Here is a 23,943-nt window from a genome sequence, read left to right as displayed (position 1 = left end):
CTATCTATCTAACACTGAATTTAAAAAAAATAAAATTATCATAATTACTAAACTAATTACATTCATAAAAATGGTAGAAATATTCAACCTTCACATTAAAAAACAAAATGCTAATAAGAAAGCAAACCCAACATAAATTTGATGTACCCTCTTTAGAGCAAAGAGAATTATAAAAACTTCACATTTTTCAACAATTTTGGTTGGTGAAAAAATAATGACGCACTAATAAAGTCTTTTTGGCTTTTTCAGTGTTTTCATTACCGTTCCGCTCATTTAAAGTCGGGACTCCCACGTCTGTCGCCACCGTGGAGATTTTTCTATGTAACCGCTATGACATGGCAATCAGCAGCAGACGCAAAAATTTCCTTTTTAAAAATCTTTTCATAATCCTCAATAACCTTCAGACATTCACAGGGTGACTCTAGATGCGTTTTCAGTAGCGATTTGGAGACGGTTGAAAAGACTAGAGAGCGAAAAATGGAGGCCAAAATTTGGCTTCTCGTAGTTTATTGCTTGCTGGGAATTTCACAGTCAACAGTTCCGGGGTCGCCAAATTTATCAGAAGCTCCTCTCTCCAGAATTGCCTTTGGGTCCTGTGCTGACCAGAGTGCACCTCAGGTATTTTTTTTTCACTGCCTCTGCAAGAATATGACCAACGGATTTCAATGAATGTTGTGTTCAAACCGAGCAATTTTTTCCCTCACTTGGAGGAAGACATTTTAGTTAATAACTGACATAGTTTTGGAAATGGGACGATCTAGCTTGTCCAACGAGCTCTGTTCAAGCTCAACAAGACCACCCAAGTTCTCAGAATGAGTCTCTATAATTCACCCAGTCTGTAGGCATGGAAATATCTACCTAGCCTCAAGAAGCTTGAAAATGGTTTAGTGCTTGAGAAATTTTCTGATATAATGTTTAACTGTTTGGTGGTTATGTGCATTAGAGCACGTGGTGGCGGAAACTTTTCATGGGTCATTTAATCCTGATTTTTTAGAATTAATTCGCCAGTTAACCAGAGTACATGAATAGAAATATCGGCGCAAGTTTACAAATTATGAAGCTAAGGGAGTTTGAGTGTTCGGGAAATTCTATGTCGAACGAGCTTGAGCCACATCAGTGTTGCGAGGAGTGACTGCACAGGAAGTCCATTCTTCAGAGCATTTTTAAGATTCAATCATTACCAAGTGGACCGTTCCAGGGAAGGCTGTTGCAAATTACCATTGCAATTTGGCCATGAAAGCCGTCCCTGTATTGAGTCTTGACGCAACTGATCCTAGAAAATGATTTTAACATAATGACGGACTGCAGAGTTCCCAAAGCGTAAATATGAGTCTAAATTTTAATATAAAATGCAGATGAAGTTACGTACATTTAAGTTGACCAACATTTGAAACTGGTAAATCCTGGGAGAGTTTATGGGCCGCCATTGATACGAGGATGGGTCGTCTTGAATATGCCTTATTAGCACCACAAGCTCTCAGTGTTCACTGAAGTCATGGGATGCCTTACAGGGTTAAAAGGTTTTGAATTTGGCCAGGCCCTTATGCACAAATATACCTGATGCAGATTGAACCTCTGTTCTCTGCAAGCAAGCCTCAATAACAGTGTTCAGTTTTTCTCAGTAACTTCCATGATATACTCTATTTTTGGAACTGAAAATAAAAATCATTCGTTAAAAAAAAAAAAAACAACACTATCTATATTCACCGAATCAGAATACATATGTCAAACCCACAAAATACGAACAGCAGTTTTAATTTATCCTTCATCTAGCCAAAATACCGAATTTCGTATATAAATAAAACTCCTCTCCAAAACAGAGACACCCATAATCATCCTCTCTCTACACGGACAGCAAAAAATCATCAAATAAGGACACACAAATAAAAACCTCAAAAATAAGGGCTACACGAATTACTAGTTACATCCCACAATCTCGAACAGCTAGAAAACAGCAAAGTGGACGGGTAGTGGGGTTCTTAATCAAAACATCCGTTACATTAACTTTCCATCCTCGAAAAGTCTGAAATTCATATTGAACTGTATTCCAACCATATGAGAGTGAACACCTTTCATTAGGCTTGTCATCAAGGTCTTCTCTTGGGATTCCTTGCCACAATCTGAGCTATTGCTGGAGTTTGCAACTCTAATTCTACTAGAGAGAGGATTCCAGTAGATTCCAGTACTGATTCCACCATTCCGCAGGAGCCCTAAATCTATGCATGCTTCCTAGCCTACAATCAACAGAATAATCACTAATATACTTGGAAAGTTTTCCCTTCGTTCCAATCATAATTACTATTTGAAATGATATATACTTTATTTAAGGGTAATAGTTTACTTGTTTCCATTTCATTGTTTAGGACAAGAGAAAATTGTATAAACTTTGTGAAAAGCTCATTGTGTATTTATATATAAAATGAGGATATTCATTTTGTCTGCAATACATGAATATTAGCTTGGAATATATTTTGAGTACATAGATTATACTATACTAAATAATGAGTGCTTGTATTTTAATATTTTTAACCTCGGATGTGAACATATGATATATATTTTTATTGTGAAGTTACATGTAAAACATTAAAACATCTATATGAAAGAAATTATGCTACACTGTAGTAAACTAATAAAGTTGAAAGAGATATAACGACATTAGATCTGCAATTATAAACTTATAATATATTTTATAAAAGTAGACTTATATATAGTTCTCATCATATTTTTAATCGACAAAATGATTTTAGTGAGTATTCTGGTGAAATTGAAATAAAGGTGAAAAGAGATCTATGAATTAAAAGAAGGGAAGAAAAGTGTATACGAAGTAAAAGAAAAATAGAAACAATGTGAAGAATAAAAATATCCAATTTTGACATCTTCAATTATTGATTATTTAATTTATTTACTGTTTGAGTTGTGATGTAGATACATCACAGCAGCAAATGTACGAGGGTAGAAATTTTATGTGACTATTTCCCAAGAGAAGATAAAGTTGTGAAATAATCCTTTTGAATTGAAAGGGTGATAAAAATAGAGGATTTTATGATGATATGATCCTTTGATTAAAAGAAGGATTAATAAAGAATATGTATAAAAAGTCTTAAAAAAGGAGAGGAATGGTTATTAATTAAAGAATTATTAAGAAAACTCTTGTGAAGGGTGTGATGGTTGGGAAACCACTCCATAACATGTTATATACAGCATTCACGTGAGACTTAAAGTGGGTATGGAAATCACTCGAGGAATAAGAAGAAGAAGGTGTCTTGGTAGGCTATGGGCATGGAAAAAGGAAGCATGCAAGTTGTATCTAATTCAGGGTACAATGTACACTTTGGATTGTCCTGGGCCAAGTTTGTAGTGCACGTTGAGTGATTGTTCTAGATCACAATGTGATGCTTGAGAAACATTTGTGTTACTTTTGAAAAAGAATTGGTTCCTCCTAGATGTGCCATAGCCATGAGCACCAAGACCACTAAAATCTTCTTCGACTGAAAATGACAATTACAAGTGCTCAGGGTTCAGATATGTATTGGAAATCCTTTGATGATAAAAGATATTGAGAATATAATTTATGAATTTGGTGATAGAATGATTAATTTGTGTGGTAATGTTATCTAATTTACCAAGTTAGATAATTCCTTTAGTGTTATTATATATTATCACACGTATAGTACACATTGTTATTGCAAATTCCCATAATGCGATGGTGGTGTCCAATTGTATCAATTTTGTTGTCAATACTTAATTATCTTTGGGAGAAAAGTACAATTACAGGTCTTGCTAGGGCAAAGAACTTCGGCCTCGGATTGATTTCTCTTCGCTGTGTGGCATTGAAACAGTATAATCCCATTTCATGACTCTTGCAACTGAACTTGGTGATTGTAGAGCTGTGTGATGATATTCATGGTGCTATACCTGCTGTACCCCTGTCATGACAGACCTATACACATCTACGAATCACTTACTAGACTATTATCATCTCCTCTGTGAGTTTTTAGATGAAGTTTGTGTAGAATAGAAATACTACTTAAATTCACAGAATAATAAAGATATATGCTTATAGAGTAATAACATAGCATGTACTTGATTACCACAATATCAGAATGGCGAGAGAATGATTTACTTTATTCACACCAAAATGTCATGAGTACATTATCAATATTCCAAGTGCTTATAAAAGGGTTGGTTGGTTGGGAAGACCAACCGATGCATTCCTTCGCTTCCTAACTACCCAACCCGCTCAAGCTTAACAAGTGCTAAATACAATATTGCTTTATTCTCTACTACATCTATCCCCCCAAAAAAAAGAAGTTGTCTTCTAGATGACTTCTGAACACACTAGAACAAAAAATTGACTCTAAGAAGAGGGTTGGGAGGACATCCCTATACTTGGAGCTCCTTAGAGCCGTTGCAGGTTGTGTTTAGCTACCTTTTGTCTTGCCCGAACTCCCTGTAGTACCCGCAAGGCGTCCATCTTCTTGGACTCTGTTGTGGTGATCCTGTTTTCGAAGTTAGTTTTTCCATTCTCCAGGTCTCCTCCATGGCAGCTTTCTTGGCCTTCCACTTATCTTGAAGAGTAGTCCTTTCCAACTCCCATTCCTTAGCCAAGCTTTTTCTTTGCTGGAGTACCTCTTTGTCTACTCGGCGGCCAATTCCTCCTACGTATATCCACTCTACTGTAATAGTTCCCAATTTATATAGTAGTTATTATGCATAAATGTGGCCAATGATTCCACTGCTTTCACTACGGCTTCTATATTCTGAGACCTAGCTTGTTGCATGATCTCCTTGGTGGAATGCTCCATTGCCTTCAACTCAGTGAGTAATAATTCTGCCTTGGCTGTAAATGCGAATGTATCAGATGGTTCCACCCTCTTGCTTTGTATTTCCATCGGATCCTCATTGTCTACTGCTAGGGGGAAGATACCATCCCTTCTTCCTCAAGCAACTTGTCAGCCTCCTCAAGGATTGTATCTTCCATAGGCATATTCTCCCTAGTGTGAATCTCTCCCTCCTGGTAGGTATCTACTATCCCTATCAATTGTAATACGAGAGCAACCGGGTGAACTACTTCAGGGCCTAATGGTGTTTGCAACCTCACCTTATGTGCACACTTTGTCTAGCATCTATCACCTTAGTATTGGTGTGCTGATCTAGGGGGATTAGTTGTGCCACCCTCAGTAAGGACAATCTAGAAGTCCCCCATTGCAGAATTTGTTACCAACCCATACTGCCATCCCCTTCTACTGGCCCTTCCTCCTGAGTCTGCTCGGGGATGTTTGTATGCATCACTACCATTGTACCAGAATCGTGGGTTACCTTCCCTACCCCTAGAGCAACTTTTTCGAGGCCATGAACCGCACTCTAATCATGGTAAATCTCGACAAATTCTGATATTCTTGTTGGGAGTGGCCCCTCTGCTGGTGGTAGGAAGGCAACTTCCCTTAGAGTTCCCTTCGGGTGACTTAGGCGGATTTTTGCCTCCTGGGAGCTTGAGGAAGATGAATTTGTGTCACTTGCATCCTCTTCAGAACTCTCTCCCTTATCCTCGTCCTCTTCTTGACTACCAACCAATGTGTCTTATTGCTACTCTTCAACTACAACCGCCTTTTTTGGTTTCTTTTTTCGAGGTTCTCCGCTGTGAGATCCTACTCCTATAGTGTCCATGTAGAGCCAATATGTCATAGTTGGATTGTAGGGTTCCACCCTGTTGGCCGGAATCAATGCCCCTCTATGCTTACGGCCCACCTGGATCTATACTGCTTCCAGAAATAAGGCCACGACATGGTGGGGCATGTAAAATGCTTTGTGCTTTAACTCCATGAAAACCTGAAGTCTATTTGAAAGGAATTGTGCCCAATTCTACACTTGCCCTTTATACAATCCGTCGACCACGGGCAACATCCAAAGGGCAATGTCTGAGGTGCGGCTTCCGGCTGTAAGTTTACTTTTCACCAAATCCACAATGTATCGCCATTCATCATTGGTTACAAAGATTTTCTTGAGACCCCTACTATTTTTCAGAATTCCTTCCCATTCCTGATTTGTGAGGTCCTTCTTGCATATTAGCCTCAACTATTTATTCTTTTCTTCCACTGACATTAGGGTTTTTTCTAGTTCCTGTCCTCTGTTGGGGATTCCAAAAACCGTATTTATTTCCTTGGTTGAGTAAGAAATTGTCACCGGATGCTAGAAAAATACTGGACTACAGATTGATGGCATGATTTATCATAACTTGTCACCATATTCTGTAATATGGGTTCAAACTCCTTTAAATCAAATATTGGTATGAAAATAATTTTGTATACCTCAACCTTCCTCAACACCTCTTTAAGAGGGTGATTGTTCTCTGTACACTCCCACCAAGTGTGGCATTTGCTGCCCATGACACTTTCAAAAGTAATATCGTCATCCGTGATCCTTTCTGCAATCTTCCCTTTGTCCCCCTTGCATGTAGGTTTTTACACCTTCATCTTCACTGACAAGATAGATTTCTTCTTTTTGGAATCAAAGATCTTTTGCTTACTCGAAATTCCTAGACTTAGTTTGGCCATTTTGTGGTATTTAAGAGGAACGCCTATGACTTTAAGTTGGTTTTGACTCCGACAATTACTGTATACACGGGCTACCTTGATTTTTGTTATAACTCTATCTCGTGCCACTGCCTTGCAACTAATCCCTATGCCCGTGCCTCTGCTTCATACTACTTCCCGTATGACCTTGATTTGTATGGCTCTGCTCCCTATGTTCTTCCGTACGACCCTCCTTATGCTTCTGCTTCATATGGCCCCATAACTCCATATGGTCTGCTTCATATGACTCCCTCTCCCATGCTCGGTATAAACGCCTTCCATACGACCCTTTGTACATCCTCCTTGCTCACCTATACGACCACTTCACTTGGTATGATTGTTGCATATAGTCTTTTCCTCGTACCTCCACCTTGTATGACTTTCTGCAAAAGAAAACATATGTACGGCTGTCCACACGAGTCCCTTTTGGTCGTACGACCTTGTTCGTACATCCTTGATCTGCCTATCGTCCGTACGTCGCACATCCTTCCTCTGATCATACATAAGTATGAGCTTCCTCTTTCCTACAACTTTCTTTGTTCCCACAAGGTTGGCACTTAGAAAATAATGTAGTAGGTTGGTTGTGCTCCTTATATTCTCCGTTTAGGTCTTCTGACTTTTTGTCCCTTCATATTATTATATCTTTTTTTAATTTGTAAGTGTCCTTTATTTTGATATAATATGTATTTATGCATTCTCTTCTTTCTTGGTATGGCTTTAATTTCAACCGATTGACTAAGTCCTTCACTGGTTTATTGTCCAGAGTTGACAATTTTATTGCCCCATTTTCTTTAACCTCTACTATTTTGTAAGGTCATTTCCGTACTGGTCTTGCTCTAGGTACCAGTGGTATCCGATGGACACAATTCTGGGGGCACTCCTGTCAAGTCCCTGTACGTCGAAGCACATCCTTGTACTCCATAAAGATTCTAAAAGCTACTGCCTTCAACAGTGGATCCTACTCGTCCCCTATCAGAATCTCCTTGGGTTGATCTTCTTCCCCAAGGTTTATAGTGTGGAGTTTGGCCTCCTTGTATTCTACCTCTTTCTCAAATATGTGTGCTGGTGCCTTGCTAAGGGTTGACATACCGTCTTTGTATTCCTTATACCCTTTTGGGTACCTTTCTTTAGGCTTCGATTCTTGGATTTGCAACATATTATACTCTGGCTGGAAAACTTCATAGTCTCCCATCTGCCAGTGACATAATCCATTGAGGGAGCTCGTTTCATCTTCTGAGCATTCCCCAAGTTTGAGTACCCCTTCCTCATCGGGTTCCACCCTTGCATGGTCTTCCCCCTCTTCTTCTGAATTCGATGCCATGTCTTGACTTACTGACTGGTTCCTCAGGTCTATGGTGTACTTTCTGCCATCTGACTCAATAGATAGTGTTCCGTTTCCAATTATGGGTAGCTTTCTCTCTAACCAACCATCCTCTTACGAGTAAAGCATCATACCCCTTTTTCTCTAAAGTAATAACCACAAAATCAAGGAAAAATTGTTTGTACCAATTACTACCTTTTGTACCATCAAGGTTCCTATTGGCTTAATTTTGTGTTGGTCTGCCCCGGCCAGTTGAAATGTAGGTGGCTAGAGTGTGTGTTTTCTTATTGCCTTCCATGTTTCTTTAGATAAGACATTTACACCAGATTCTCCATCAACAATAGTGTTCGAGAGTTTGTACCTCGATATTTCCATTTTTACTACTGTTGGTGTCCTCCCCATTCCTATAGTGAATAGGGTATTGTTTTCTTTCCCAACTTGTGCTTCTTCTTTCTTCTCTTCCTTAGAGGGCATCTCTCTTAGACTTGCCCCTTGTGTTAATGCTACCTACAACTGAGGTAATGTTTCCAGCAAATCAACAATTTTAGCCGGAATGATGGTCTCCAATACTTGTCTCACGATATTTAGTACACCCTTGTCCATAGTAAGTTTATATGGCCTTGCCTTCCCTTCCTCTCGCATGTTATCTTGAATGTCTTTCTGTGCTTCATGAAATCATTCCTTCTTTATAGTAGCATCCGGGTAGACCACTTTCCTGGCTTGCATCCTTATGATGGCAAGGATTTCACTTTCCAGTTCTTCAATGTCTAGCATATTCACCCCCTTTTGTCTCGAGCAATTCGCATCCTCATGATTGCCTGGTCCACACCATTTACACAACACTCCTCCATTCTATCCTCCATTTTGAAAATCTCATGCAAAATGTCCCCATTCATTGCACTTCCTACATTGGATCATTGGTCTTCCCTTAAAATCATACTGGATTGCTCGCTGAGGTGTGTTGTTATTGTTGTTGCTGCTATTATTATTACTCCCTCTTCTATTATTTCTATATCCTCCCGATGAGGCTTATGTATTTGTGTTATTTGGAGGGGTGGAGGGTGGTGTGGATTCCTCTCCTTGTGTGAAGAATACTTGTGCGTTCTGTGTTTTTAGATTGTAGGGACAATCTTTGATTGCGTGTCCCAATATCTGACAAATCTCACAAAATGCTTTCCTTGGGCATGTCCCTTTTGTATGGCCTTCCTTTTCACAGTCTGTGCACCATAACTCCCTCCTTTCTTTTTTCTCTTCCTTACTCCCCGTTACCTCCTTCATTAATCGCTTCATGTCCTTTCTTAGGGCTTGGATGGTTTTGGATTCATCCTCACTTTCTTCTGACCTTTCACTCGCACTTCCATTCCTTCTTGCCTTGGAGGTTTTGTTCTCACTTTCTATGTCCATTGTGTGAGTACATGCATCCACAAAGGTTGACAGTGAGACTATCTTCATCTTTTTCCTTAGGGATGGTGTTAGTCCTTCAATGAACCACCTTTTCTTCAGTCTATCTGCGGGCTTGTTGTCAAGTTTTCCTATCAGTTCCTTCAGCCTTCTACTGTAGGCTTTAACTGATTCATTCTTAGCTTGCCTTGTATTATAAATTTCTATCACTATTTCATCATCATCCCTCAGGAGTCTAAATTCTTCTTCGAAGGTTGTGCGGAGATTATTCCATGTGCTCTTCTTGCCTACCTCTAAATCTGTGTACCAGTCAATGGCTATACCTTTTAGTGTGGTGGAATATGTGTTTAGCCACTCATTTACATCATTCTTTCTGTTAGCTTGCCATATAGTTATTCATGTTTTACAATGGTGAGTGGGGTCCTCCAAACCATCCCTGGTGAATGATTTTTGTTTGTCCTTTGCCATTATGTTGCCCTTTTTCCCTCTTGGTGGGACACCCCCTCTTGATGGGATGTTTCCTCTTTGAAGAACACTTCCTCCCATTGGAACACTTCCTCCCAATGGAACACTCCTTCTCGATGGAAGACCTCCTCCAGATGGAACACTCCCTCCTGACTAGAAGCTCTCTCTTGACGGGCTCAATCCGAGAGTAACTCCTGTGCTTAGGTTTTGTTCTTGTTGAAGTTCTCTATGCGCAGGGGTATTTGGGTTTCTGCACCCTAACTTCCTTCCCGACATCTCAAAGATAGGCAAATTGGCTATTCCTTCGATTGTATGCTCAATCAACCCTTCTTGGATTCGGGTGGGGTCCCCCTGTCCCCTTAAGTTACAACATCTCTCCTCCTGCTACTGGAGACATACTATCCTCAAGGCGACTTTCTCCTCAGTTCTTCCTCTGGTACCCACCTCAGATATTTGTTTGGAAAAAAAGGGGCATAAATTGGTTTAGTGTCTGTTTCCTTTCTTAGGATTATCACGCTCCTCTAAGTTGCATTCCCTTGTCCTTCTTTCAGTAAACTGCCAGAGTACTTGTTGCCTTCTTCATTCCCTTTCTATTTCGGCTTTTTCTTCCTCAAAATGTACTGAGTTTCTTGTCAACAGGCGAGGAATCTGTCCTAGTAGATTGTACACAACTGGTGGTACCAAAAGTTCTTCATGTACTGTGCTCTCAGGAACCATTCTCTCATGGGCTTCCCTTTGCACGTACTAATCGACCACAACTTACTAGACTATCACCAGATTGCATGTCAACTAATCTTCTCTGGTTATTTCCTCCTCTTCTCCATTGTTATTTGTTACTTGTATACATGTTAGGAAGGCTCTTCCCATTACTCCATCCTGTCTTACCAATGACCTCAGGGTTTGGACTTAGGCAACGACGCCAAAATGTAGGATGAGAATGCTACTTTAATTCAGAGAATATTAAAGATATATGCCTACAAAGTAATAACATAGCATGTAGTTGATTACCACCATATCAGAATGGCGAGAGAATGATTTACTTTATTCATACCAAAATATCATGAGTACATTATCAATATTCCAAGTTCTTATAAAAGGGTTGGCTGGTTGGAAATGTTAAATCTTTAGCTCAGAAATCAAAGATGATAAACAAAAATAAGAAAATAACATAATAGATGCAAGATACACTCAGAATTATCCTAGGAAAACCCTTCTAGAATGAAGGGAGAAACCTATCCACACAACAAAAATATCAATTTATTGATCATAAAAGTTCAAGAGTACAATGCCTATCACTACATGTGATATAAATAACTGAAGGGTAGACTCTTCACATTCCAACTGAAGGTTTCTCCAATTTCTCAAATTATGACTCTTTATTACAGTTACAATTACAACTCTTCGAATTTCCATGCCTCAATGCATGCCGAATGACATGTCATTTCATTAATATTACATTTTAATCATAAGTTATCCTTTTCAGCTGAAGGTGACAATAACGGTAATAATGATCATATTTTCAGAGATAAAGATCTCTATCACAACTACCATCTTCAACACTCCCTCTTAGCCAGAGAGAGATCTTTAGCTAAACAATCACAAAAGACTATAACCAAAATGTCAATGATAAAATCTCATTGTATAGATCCTATAAGATTCATGGAATCACTCAACATGAAAACCCATAACAATTACTCATATTCATGGAATAATCACTCAACATGAAAACCTCTAACAATTACTCATATTCATGGAATCACTCAACATGAAAACTTGTAACAATTATTCGTATACATGGAATTACTCAACATGAAAAGATTTGTAAGATTCACAGCTAAGCCTTTAATCACAGATTTTCTCAACGTGAATTGTCATGGAATCTCTCAACATGATATCCAACTCCCATCACGTAATCTCTCAACGTGATGACATCATGGATTCTCTCAACATGATGTTCACTATTGCATAGTGAAAGAGTTATCATAGCTGATCTTACAGGCTCATTTATTCACACAAGAATAAAATAACAAAATAAGACTTAGTTCCATTCAAGTCTCAAATTTTACAAATACCAGAAGCATCACAAGCATATATGAGAATGAAGGGGATTCCATAAGTACTCCCTCTGAAGCTAAAATCTCCCTCTAAAACTCAACATCTCCCTCTTTAATTAAAGCAACATCCTCTTCTTATTATTTTTCTAGTTGTTTCCTACAACGAAACGAAGATTAATAATATCAATCCATAATAGAAGTCAATAGCCAGTATGGAATATCAATGCAACCAAAGAAATAATAATCCTAAATACTGCACAATTGCATAATAAAAACTTATCTGTCATAATCTTTGTTGCAAACTTCAATGGCTTCTACACAAATTGTCCATTTTATGAACCTCACTTGACATGATCCATGCTGAATATAGCTGTAGAGAGTTTGATGCCCATTTAATCATGACAGGCGGTAAAACCAAAATCAACATCTGAAGTTTCTTTGAGTCAGCATCTTTTCCTCTGACCTCCGTGACAATAGTAGTCTGAATCGAAACCTCTAAAGAAAACTATTGCTTACGCAATTTAAAGTGGAGAACAGTATATTATATGACTCCCATTTCATACCAGAGATCAATTGACATCCAAGACAAAACTTTAAGAAAAATCAACTTTCCTTGATATTTCTCTCAATAAGACATGCTGAAACTCCTAGAAACCAATCGTAATTATCATCGCTCGTGTTGGCACATGAACAAACTTAATGAATGATGAGGAGAGTAAGACTAAAACACGATGATGAAGAGTCAATTTCATATCGACATTAATACTATAATGTCACACACCATGTTGAATGGACGGTGATGGTCAATATCATGGTTGGCAGTTATGAAGATGAATAAGCTCCAAATGAAAGAAAAATTTGCACTTTCGATGTCTCTTACAAACGATTTTGGAGACCCAGTAAAGAAACAAGAGCCCAACGGTAATCAAAAGACAAAAGTAAATCAAAACATGCATGATTAGATAATATCATGAAACATCAACCGACGAAGGTGAATAATTTTTTTTAAAAAAATAGTGTCGTGATGGCAACACCTCCATTATCATATGATCTTTTTACCAACCAAGAAGTATAACCAGGATCAAGAATGTTGCAACAAGTTCGGTACTAGAATCCCAAAGCTGCATAAGACCATGGTACAATGAACTTGGGACCTATGCATGATCCTTACTCGATATTCAAAGATTAGATGCATGGGATGAAAAGATGCTGATAGCCCCCTAAACTAACTTTGAAAATAAAATTGAACAATCAAAGAAACCTCTGAAGAATAAACGGAAAGATTGAAAGTATTATCATATGCATAAAACCAAGACATGATAATTTTGATTCTCCTCAAAGCTTTACAAATATGAAGAAAAGATACAGCCACGACCGTGATAGCCAAATAAATTTGAGATAGAAGCAGCCATAACCAACACACTTTGAAGATATAGCTTTATTGTTGTTATCAATCTGGCTTTGATACCATGTTAAATCTTTAGCCTAGAAATCAAAGATGATAAACAACAATAAGAAAATAGCAGAATAGATGCAAGAGACACTCATAATTATCCTAGGAAAACCCTTGTAGAATGAAGGGAAAAACCCAGCCACACAACAAAAAATATCAATTTATTGATCATAAAAGTTCAAGAGTACAATGCTTATCACTACATGTGATATAAATAACTGAAGGATAGACTTTTCACATTCCAACCGAAGGTCTCTCCAATTTCTCAAACTGTGACTCTTTATTACAGTTACAATCACAACTCTTCGAATTTCCATGCCTCAATGCATGTTGAATGATACGTCATTTCATTAATATTACAATTTAATCATAAGTTATCCTTTTCAGCTGAAGGTGACAATAACGCTAATAATGATCATATTTCCAGAGATAAAGATCTCTATCGCAGCTACCATCTTCAACAGGGAAGACTAACCGACGCATTCCCTCACTTCCTAACTACCTTACCCACTCAAGCTTAACAAGTGCTAAATACAATATTACTTTAATCTCTACTACAGTTTGGATAGGCTTTGAGGTGTTATTTTCGCTCACGATTGATTGGTGGTGTGTTGGATATAAGAGGAATTGTTTTCTAGATGTTTATCTTTCTATTAAACTTGTGGTAGCATGGTTTAGTTATAAGATCTGCGACTTCCTCATTATCATCAGTTAGAGGTTTTTTTTTTTTTCAGTTCACTGTTTCATTGATTATACAAGTTAGTCTATTCCAATTGGGGGGTTTTACTACAGTTCTTTAATCATCAACACTTCATATAAGCAGTTATCCCTTTTAAAACAATGTTTATATTGCATTTGGACTAGTCATGTAATACTCTGGATGGTCGTAGTGCAAAACAAATTATACTCTCTGTATTTTATATTGTGAGCACTGGATGGTAGTACAGCTAGTGGGTTTAATCTTTGCTTATTGCTAGTATACTTACCCCACTAAATAAGTGGTAATACTGTAATTGCACACTATTGAGTAAATTGAAGAGTTGTTTCCTTTGATTTCCCACTGAGTAAGTGCATTTTTGGCTATCACTCAGCCCACTAAACAAGTGGTTATTTGTGCTATGCTTTCTCATTGAATAGGTGGACCTTTTTTGGACTAAATAAATGGAGGTTTTGATTCACTCACCAATAATCAAGTAGAAGGGGTTATTTCCATTTCTGGTATAACATTAGCACTTCACTGAATAAGTGGCTTGCCATCTAGTGCATTTTCTTTCAGTTGAAGCATTTTAGTTAATTGTATAAGCTTAAACAACATATGCTCCCACCTTGACCCTCTTGGGAATTGAGTGATCAGAAAGTGGAAGGGAAGGTTGTTACTTTAAGTTGATAAAGATATGGAATTTGTTTAGGGGTGTTTACTATAGCCATTACCTAGTTCTCTTGGCCTAAAGTTTTCTTTTTATGAGAAATAATTCTTATGCTTTTATGCTATATTATTTTTCCTATAATGTCCCCATTTTCATGCAATCCTATTGTGCAAGTATTGGCTAGCTTTTAGGGTTTTTGGAGGTTTCCATTTTTGCTAGTAGTCTTCCAATGTGATTAGTGAGCTCAATTTTTAGCTTATACAATTGCTATTTATAGTAAGTACTTGTATGACACTTGTTACAAGATAGGGTTGTCGTTGCACCAAAAGATCGACCTATCAATGCCCAATACAACTACTAGACTTATATAACATGGGAGGCGGTTAAGCCATGTCACGAATCTTGAAGGGGAATGTTGGTAGTTAGTCTAACAATCCCCCCCTCAACATTACCCGAAGTGATTTGAACCTGAGACCAAGCTTTGATATTGCTTGTTACAAGCTAGGGTTGTCGTTGCACCAAAAGATTGACTTGTCAATGCACAATACAACCACTAAACTTTTATAGAGCACAGATGGCAATTAAGCCATGTCACGAATCCTGAAGGGGAACATTGGTAGTTAGTTCAACAACACCAACTCTCCCATGATAGCCAACATATCTACATAAGCATCTCTATAATGCCCCTTCTTTCGTAGACAATCACTCAGATGTTGAGATTTACCTATTATCCATGTTTGTAGGCAAATCCAATGGATAGGAGATATTGTTCTTGGCATGGGAGGGCTTTACACGCTAGAGATTGGCAATTGGATGGCTTATTTTATGAGCAAATAACATTATTTTATTACTAAGTTACTTTTGCTAAAAATAACAAAATTCATTAAAGTAACTTTATAATGTTATGAAGTAAAATTATAATATTGTATTATAAAGTTAATTTGCACAATAAAGTTAATAAAATATTTTATGAAGTGCAATTTTAAAGCTCTCTAGACTTGGATGCCACCTCTGGGGATTGAAAAAAGCAAATTTATAAAATTATAACAAGGCATTGGATTCTAGGGTAAAGGAGATTTTATAAAAAGGTTTTGTGTCTTATATTTGCTCCTTATGCTAGATCAATTTCAGAATTCTTCCAAAGAGCAGCTCATGCCAGGTTTTCTCTGAAGATGGAATCCTTGGAAGTTGTGAATTGGGTGAAAACCTAGTTCACCATTGAGGCGAATCTACATAGGGTTTCCATTTGTGCTACATTGGATGATTTACAAGCAGATTTTACAGGTTTTCTTACAACAATAAGGTTTCTAGGGTCTGGTGTATGTCCCCATATCTAAACCAGTAAGTCATGGTATGTGATGATACAAAAGGCTGGAAATTGGTCACCAGTCTAATATGCTTTACCTGCAGGAATGATAGGTCATCTTCAAAAACATGATCATTGGATGACATGACAAGAAGCATTAACTGCACAGAGTCAGAGGTAGGTAAAAGCTTGTTTGCTGTTGGAACCTCAAGATTACTATTCTCTACTATAAATAGGCACATCACAAGGTAGTTATCAGATTAGAATTATTTAATAAATAAGGATGTGACCTAGAGGTTGATTGGGCATTGTTTTGATGAATTTCTTGCAAGGTATTCTTAGGAAATTGTTGTAGCAGTGACAGATTGATTTATCAACAGAACTGAATGGTTGACGTTCTCTCATACCAGCTGTACCATTCTGCTTGCAGCCATACCATCCTTCTAGTAGGCCGTACCATCTAGATCTGACACTAGGTTTTTTTCAAATTTTATTATTAGTATTCATCAACAGCAGATTCAGGTTCATCTGATATCAGGAATATTTTGTGGATCAGTCTTCTTATGCCTATTGAAGATTACCGGTCTGAAGTTGACAACCTTGCCTATAGACGAGGTGTAGGGTTTAGCATTTCCATTGTTTCTATCATTATTTGTTTTCAATAATTATTGTTGACAAGAATAAAAACAATTGACACCATCCTAGCAAGCTAGAAGCACCATTTATTGTTGACAAGAATAAAAACAATTGACCCGAAATTGAAGAGTGTCTCAGTTGGGAAGAAATCATTGGGCCACAGATAACATGAGAGCACGGATATGGGTTGATTTAGATCCGATATTTGGATCAGTTCTTTACTTGCAGAAGGGGTAGATCTTAGATTTGGGGCAATCAACACAAGAGACGATGCCAAAGAAATCCATATTCGATTTGATGCAAAATTGTTCAACAATATAAGAATGAGTGGGAATTTTACAGTGGGGGGAATAATAGTCAATGTTCCATTTCCACTTGAACCTTCTTGAGAGGGGAGATGTTTCATTCTCAAATAATCTAAGAAGACAATTTGAATCTTCATGTGTAGATAAGTACTTTTATCTTTTACATTTATCTCTCTTTTTGTAATTCTATACATACTATAAGGATTATTTGCCTTGATCTTTTCCTTTATGTTTGAAGATGTTCTTACAGGAAAAGAAAGTTGGAACTTTACATATGCTACCAAGTATTCTGTAGACTCAATCTAATGATAGTAGCTCCAAAGACCCTGATAATCAAGATGGATAAAGTGAGGCTTTTGAAGAAAACATCTTTGATGATTGAGATTATGAGATTCGTCTACATTAAGAGGGAGTATTACACTTCTTCTAAAGCAACGCAAGAGCTTAGAAGATTGATACTCAGAGGGAGTCCAGAAACACATGTCAGTGACTGCATGATATCAGATTTAGAGCGAGTCTAACAAGAATCCTTGGGGGAAGAGAGCCTCTAAACGAGTAACTACTGGACTTGACTTCCTAGGATCATTGTTTAGAGGGAGAATTTTGAAGTGCAATCCTTTGTAAATGATATCTTCTCTATGAAGAGAAGTTCTAAGTGAAATTCCTTGTAATGCATTTTTCTCTATTAGGGAGAATTGAGGTGAAAGCATTTGTACCACCCTCTGACTTGGTTCATGGTGGTTACTATTTTGCATATGATATGTAATGAAGGTGACAATCTTTCATTGACATATATAAACAAAAGGTAATCATTGTAAGATGATAATCTTATAAATGGTAGACCTGTTATTATGATAGACTTCATTAAGTTGTCCTAGAGTGGTGAAAGTCATAATAACGTATGTATCATAACAAACTTCATTAAGTTGTTATCACAGAAAGATTAAATTTTTGCAATTGTGTGTTATGAAAGGTGAGCATCTTTCATATGTGTGAGGACACTATTGTAAGGTGACAACCTTATCAATAGTTGATCTATCTCCTAACACCAAAATGTGTTAGAGTAAGTGTTATCATGGTTCTTCGGGCCAGATTTTCCCAGAGACCTTGATAACCCAACTTATCATGGTTTTTCGGGCCACATTTTGCCAGACACTAGGAAAATCAATTGTTATGGTTCTTCGGGCTATAACTTAAATTTGTCATAGACCACACTTGAGGTGGTGTTCAAGTCTTGTATTATAATTGCTTCAATTTTTTTTTGCTAAAGAGGGAGTGTTGATAAATTTAGCCTTATAATGAATTGAATATCATGCTTTCTATAAACTTGAGAGCATAATGTGTTCTACAAATCCTCCTTAGCTAAGAGGGTGTTAAAGTTGTAGCTTTAGTCGGATTAATTTGATTTGAGATACATTGTTGTTATTGGTAATTATTATCTCCTATATATACTTATCTATGTTAATAATATATATTATTGTATATAATATACATATTATATTATATATATCTTATGTATATTGTCATACATATTATATTATATATATGGTTATTTATATTACTAATATATTAATATGTTATTTAGTGATGATAAACTATAGAGACATGTCTCATCCTTTTATTTATAAGCCTTCATTTGCATTTGGAACACCATCAATCACAATGGCAATTGTTAGTAAGCCTTCATTTGCATTTGGAACACCATCAATCACAACGGCAATTGTTAGTACATTTGCAGTGATCCTAGAAATCAACATGATATTAGAGCTAGGCTGCAAATGTAAGAATCAATTAGATGAGAAAGAAATATAGGTCATTTATCCATTTATCCAATCTGATTTGTGTTACCCTTGCTATCCAAAACAAGCTGAAGACCTTGATGAGCTAGTTAGATAGTGGAAACATTGAATATTATTATTCCCCCTATAGTGTATAATTTCCACTCATTTCATTTTATGGAGTCGGAAAATTTCCTTCAATTTGCTTTAAGAGTAAGCTTGTAATCTATTTGTGATCTCAATGTATATGCACCCTATTGGCAAAACATTGTTCAATTGAATCACATATTTCCTATCTCAGCTACCACTGTGATCACCCCTCTCCTTTGTAAGTTTTCTCTCAAAAGTTGGGCCCACGGTGCCTAGCACCTTTTGTATTAATTGAAATAAAGTTTTCTCTTGATTTTTTTAAGGTGGTAGTTAATATTAATATCTTATTTTGACAGAAATGTACATTCTTATTCATTGAATTTACATTTCCATTTCATACTTATCACTAAAATTATGCTATCAATACTAGAGAATCCATCTCAACATTGTTTACTTCCTCTTAATCAAGAAGACTGAGTTCACTAAAGGTTAATTAAATAACATCCTCAGTGTTCTCCCTCTATTTCAAGGTTGCCTCTAATAACATGTCAGGCTCCCTTTGAATCTCAATCTCCCTCTTCTTGCAATAACATTCTTGGAGGAAAAGATCAAGGAAAGTAGCTCTTATAGTACATATAGAATGCCAAATAAGTGGTTAACCACAAAAGTAATATTAAAGATATAATGAAAATTGTCTCATTATTTTTATTACATTTCATTAAACTTATCATTATCTCCTTATACTATGTGATATGATTTTTTTAAATTATATATATCAATCCTAATTCATATTCATATAAATAATTAGCCATACTAATGTAAAGAGGAGAATGATATTTCAAAACTTATATGAAATTCATTATTATTATATTAAGTTTAGAAAATCTAAAATTGAAGAGAACATTTGAATATATACATACCCCATGTTTAATTTATTTCAAACCTCTGTGTTACACGCGGTGATCTATCTTGATTCTTTGTCTTTTGGTCCTCATTCATTTAATAGTTTCTTACAACTATGTTTCTCCCTACCTTGTTCATTTCAAAATCTTCGACAAGATTTTAAAATTGCGTATTATTTCATAGCCATTCATTCACGTGCACCATTTTTGTGGTTTGGAAACTTGATAAAAAATTCACTGCGCCCTCACTACTTGAACTTGGCTCTTTTTAATTGTTTATGCGGTGTAAAAAGGAGTTGCAACAACTTTACCATGCATTCACATGTTTAATAATCCCACCATAAATCTCCCTTCATAGCTTCTCTATGGCCCTTATCGTGTGTTTAAAAAATTCCTTCATTTTGCAGGGCACAACTGTTACATCCCAATTTTCGACCCAATTTATAATGTTCATATAGTCATTGAGGTTTCACGTGAAGTTAGTTGATGACTGAAATTTTTTATAATCATGTGAAATGGTAAGATGGTTAATCGTTACAATTTCATATGAAGATGACATGCTAGTTAACCATTATGATGATATTTTAAGCTATTGTGGATAGTTGGTTATTTATCATGAATTCATGGGAATTGAAAAGGCAGTTAGCCATTACGATAATTTATGAATAATAATTTGTTATGGTAATATGATTTAACTGTGGAGAATTTCCTTGTAGGGAGCACATCAAAGGGGTGGAAGCATTGTCAGAAAAGAATTGGGCATAGGGGCATCACCATCACTGGACCAATGGATATGAATCTTGAATCACCATGGTTGAGGACTTAACGATTGCATAACAAGATACACACATGAGCTATTGGATAATCTTTAAAACATTTAAACATCTTAACTTAATCAAAGTACATACCTTTAATGGTTTATGATTGACATTCTCATCAATGTAATACATATATATGTACATGCACATAGATATAAAAATAACGTAACACCATAGTATTAATTTATACAAGCTTATATCTATTAAAATACATATATCTAAATATGCTTACACCTGAAGAAGATATGGAGATAAATAATCTTCTAGGTAGTACACGTATTTAGATATGCATACCTTAGTAGGTACTGTTAGCCCTCATTTCCATTTGCCCTTTTTGCCCAAGTTATGTCGCCAAATTGTCCAAACCTTTGAGCAAATTGAGTTAATCACAGTATGCTTTCATCCCTTGGTGAAAACCTTATTTTGGGATTTATTACTTATGCCAAGTACCTAGGATTTCTCTGAGATTTTCATAATTATGCTTTACCCTAAGCATAACCTTGTTTTTAGGCTTGCCACTTTTAATTTTTAAATTTTCAAATCCCTAAGAGTGACACTTTGCTTTATATCTTTTATCTTTTAATTAAGGCTTTTTTATTAAATATGTGACTATGCGACTACAGTTAGTCGTACAGTCGAGGACCCAAATCAAACTCCAACAACAAAGGGCGGGACTCGACAAAGTCAAGATTTCCCTTTGATCTCTGGGCCGTAGCGGGTCGATGGTAAAGTCTTCACCTAACCGCGATCAAGTGAGGTAGTTAAGGTTGCCTTGATCTCGTGGTCACCTTAAAGAGGTTTTTTATCAAAATGTGGATGCAACTGGGAGATTGGTTTGATGGCTCGGCCGGGCATCTGGTTAATAAAAGTCTGTGGTTAATTGCGAAATGGTGAAAGGATTGAAAGAAATGTTGAAATGCGCGGTCGTGATGTTAGTTGTTCGGTAAAAGAATTAAGTGGTGACCCGGCAGAGATGGTTAGAAGGTTTGATCGCTTGGTTGTGTAGTCAATAAAAAATAAAAGGAAGTTTGACCACGACCATGCGATGCAGTAAAAGTTGAAGCTAGATGTAAAGAGTCGCTAGGTTCGTAGGAGTAAAGTTTTAAAAATGCTTGATCGTGTGTGATGTTGCAACTTCATAAATTAAAGGTGATCCTAGGGTCGCTGATGTTAGGTATTGATGCTAACATTAGGTGACAACTACACAATTGAAGAAAGATAAAAGATCAGAACCTTTGGTCGCTTGATCGCACAGTTAATTGTCAACAACAGAGAACAAACCGCGAAGTGGCAGAAAAAGGTAGGATGTTGCAGTTGCTAGGTCATAAGGAGATAATAAGTGAAAAATAACTGCTGGAAAACTCATGATTTTAGAGATAATGTCCTGTCAAAAGGTCCATAAAAGAATTAAATGACTGGCTGTGCATGTTGTGGCTCTGCACTTTTGCAAATTTCGAGATTTACCACGCACGTTGACATATAGATACATAAATGCTCCTCTGAATTTATCTCCACTAAAAGGTTGATATAACTAATTCCTCAGTTATAGTATTTTGCATAAATCAAGAAAAAGAATTTGAGCGCCAAGAATTTCCAAGAATTTTTAGAGTTCTCAGAGTCAGTATTGACAAATAATTGTTCCAAAATCTTCAATTGCAAAGATCATGGCACAAGAGGAAGGAAAGATGATAGCACAGGTTGATGTGGAAGATTCTTCACAGGCCATAGAGAAAGCAAAGCCAAAGTTGGCAACTTCATATGCAGAAGAGTGGTGTATTTTCTCCTAGGGTCCTCACATGCTCAAATTGTGAATGCTATGTCTTCAGAGATGTATACTCTTTCTGCAAGGATTCCATTGTGCTTGAGACTAATGAAAATGAGTTATTTTGGTATTTTTATCAAAATAGGTATGCAAAGTCTCCAATCTGTAACCGATGGATTAGAAACATGGCAAAATTAATAATGCCATGAGTGATAATTGATGTTGATTTGGTAAAAGCACTAATTAAGTCTTATCATAGTTCAACTTCTCATTCTTGGCCACTTCTCGGCAAGGCCAAATTTTTTTTTTGGGCAAATATCGGAGAGAAGTCGGCAACTTCTCAAGAAAATATCGGGAATTTAAAAAATGACTTTAATTTGATTAAAAATGCATTTTTTTCACAAAATTCAATAAGTAATTGCATGTATTGAGTCAGTAAATGAGTAAACAAACTAGACAAGCTAATCTAGATATATAAAAATGCAATAAGTAACAAATTTTTACCGTACTGGGTAAAGAAATCAATGCATACAGACAATGGATCAGAATAGCAGAACTTCTTATATTATTCGCATACGCCAAAGATATTACATTATGCTTATGATGATACAATGATCCCGAAGGGGGTATATATACATCTCGAGGAACCTTCCCAAAGATATCCGTTAGCTACATACAACATGTCGGCTACATAATAAGAACCTTCCCGATACCGACGACATACATCCTGACACAAACCTTCTCGATATTGACGACATACATCCTAACACGAACCTTCCCGATACTGACGACATACATCTTGACATGAACCTTCCCGATACCGACGACATATATCTTGACACAAACCTTCCTAATATCGATGACATACATCCTGACACGAACCTTCCCAATACTGACGACAAACATCCTGACACACACCCTGTCGGCTACACAATATTTACTGACAACATCATTCCCCCCAAAAAGAAAAGTCATCTTTGGATGGCCACACAACAAAACTCAAACAAACAACTAACTACATTTATTCATAAAAAAAAACATAAACATACACATCATGACCCAGAAGGCTGTGTCTCCGACTGTGAAGACCGGCTGCGTCGAAGCTGATACACTTGTTCCGTCCGGACCTTCAAATCAGCTCTAATCTGAGAGTTCTCCTCCACTACATCCTTTAGCGTCAATGCAACCTCTTGGCACTCAGCTTCTTTCTAATCATGAGCCCTCTTTGTTGAGTCCTTCTCTTGAAGTGTTGCTACCAAACGCTGTTTCGCTGCTGCTAGCTGCTGTTCTGCTTGGTGCTTCCTCGAGTTGTGCTAACAGGGCTGTTCGTTCTGCTTGAAGGTGTCACCGTATGACATGCAATTGTATCACCATGCGGCATTAGAATGTATCATCATATGACGGGAGAGCATATCACCTTGAGGCTTATACCGTACGGCCTATGGAGTGACGGCATAGCATCAGCCGTATGGCATTTTATAGCAAGTGAATGCATTCCTTTCACTTTGTACGGTTACAACTTCTGTGATAAAGGTAGATATGTATCAATGAAGGTATCAAGTACAACAGCTTCAGAAGGAAACTTGGCAATATCTTTTGCTCTCTCTAACGCCTAGGTTTTTCACTTGATGATTTGAAGACTAGAGCACAGCACAAGAGTCTTGTAGAATGGGGAGGACAATTTATGGAGGCTTCGAGCTGGAACTTACAAGG

The 23,943-nt window shown here is 36.9% G+C and overlaps 1 protein-coding gene across 1 annotated transcript in view; it reads left to right on the top strand.

The window, feature by feature from the left end:
- The first annotated feature begins 305 nt into the window (after positions 1–305).
- LOC149563804 (Calcineurin-like metallo-phosphoesterase superfamily protein) overlaps positions 306–23,943 on the top strand; it is a 226,057-nt gene continuing 202,419 nt past the window's right edge. The window contains exon 1 of the mRNA XM_089826937.1: positions 306–618. Coding sequence (XP_089683063.1) covers positions 478–618 — 141 coding nt within the window. The 5' untranslated portion in view covers positions 306–477. The remainder of the gene's footprint in view (positions 619–23,943) is intronic.

This window comes from Cupressus sempervirens, chromosome 4 (genome assembly GCF_028749045.1).
Source record: "Cupressus sempervirens isolate cs-2001-9-10 chromosome 4, ASM2874904v1, whole genome shotgun sequence".
Lineage (NCBI taxonomy): Eukaryota > Viridiplantae > Streptophyta > Pinopsida > Cupressales > Cupressaceae > Cupressus > Cupressus sempervirens.
This window is presented reverse-complemented; position numbering and strand designations above follow the sequence as displayed.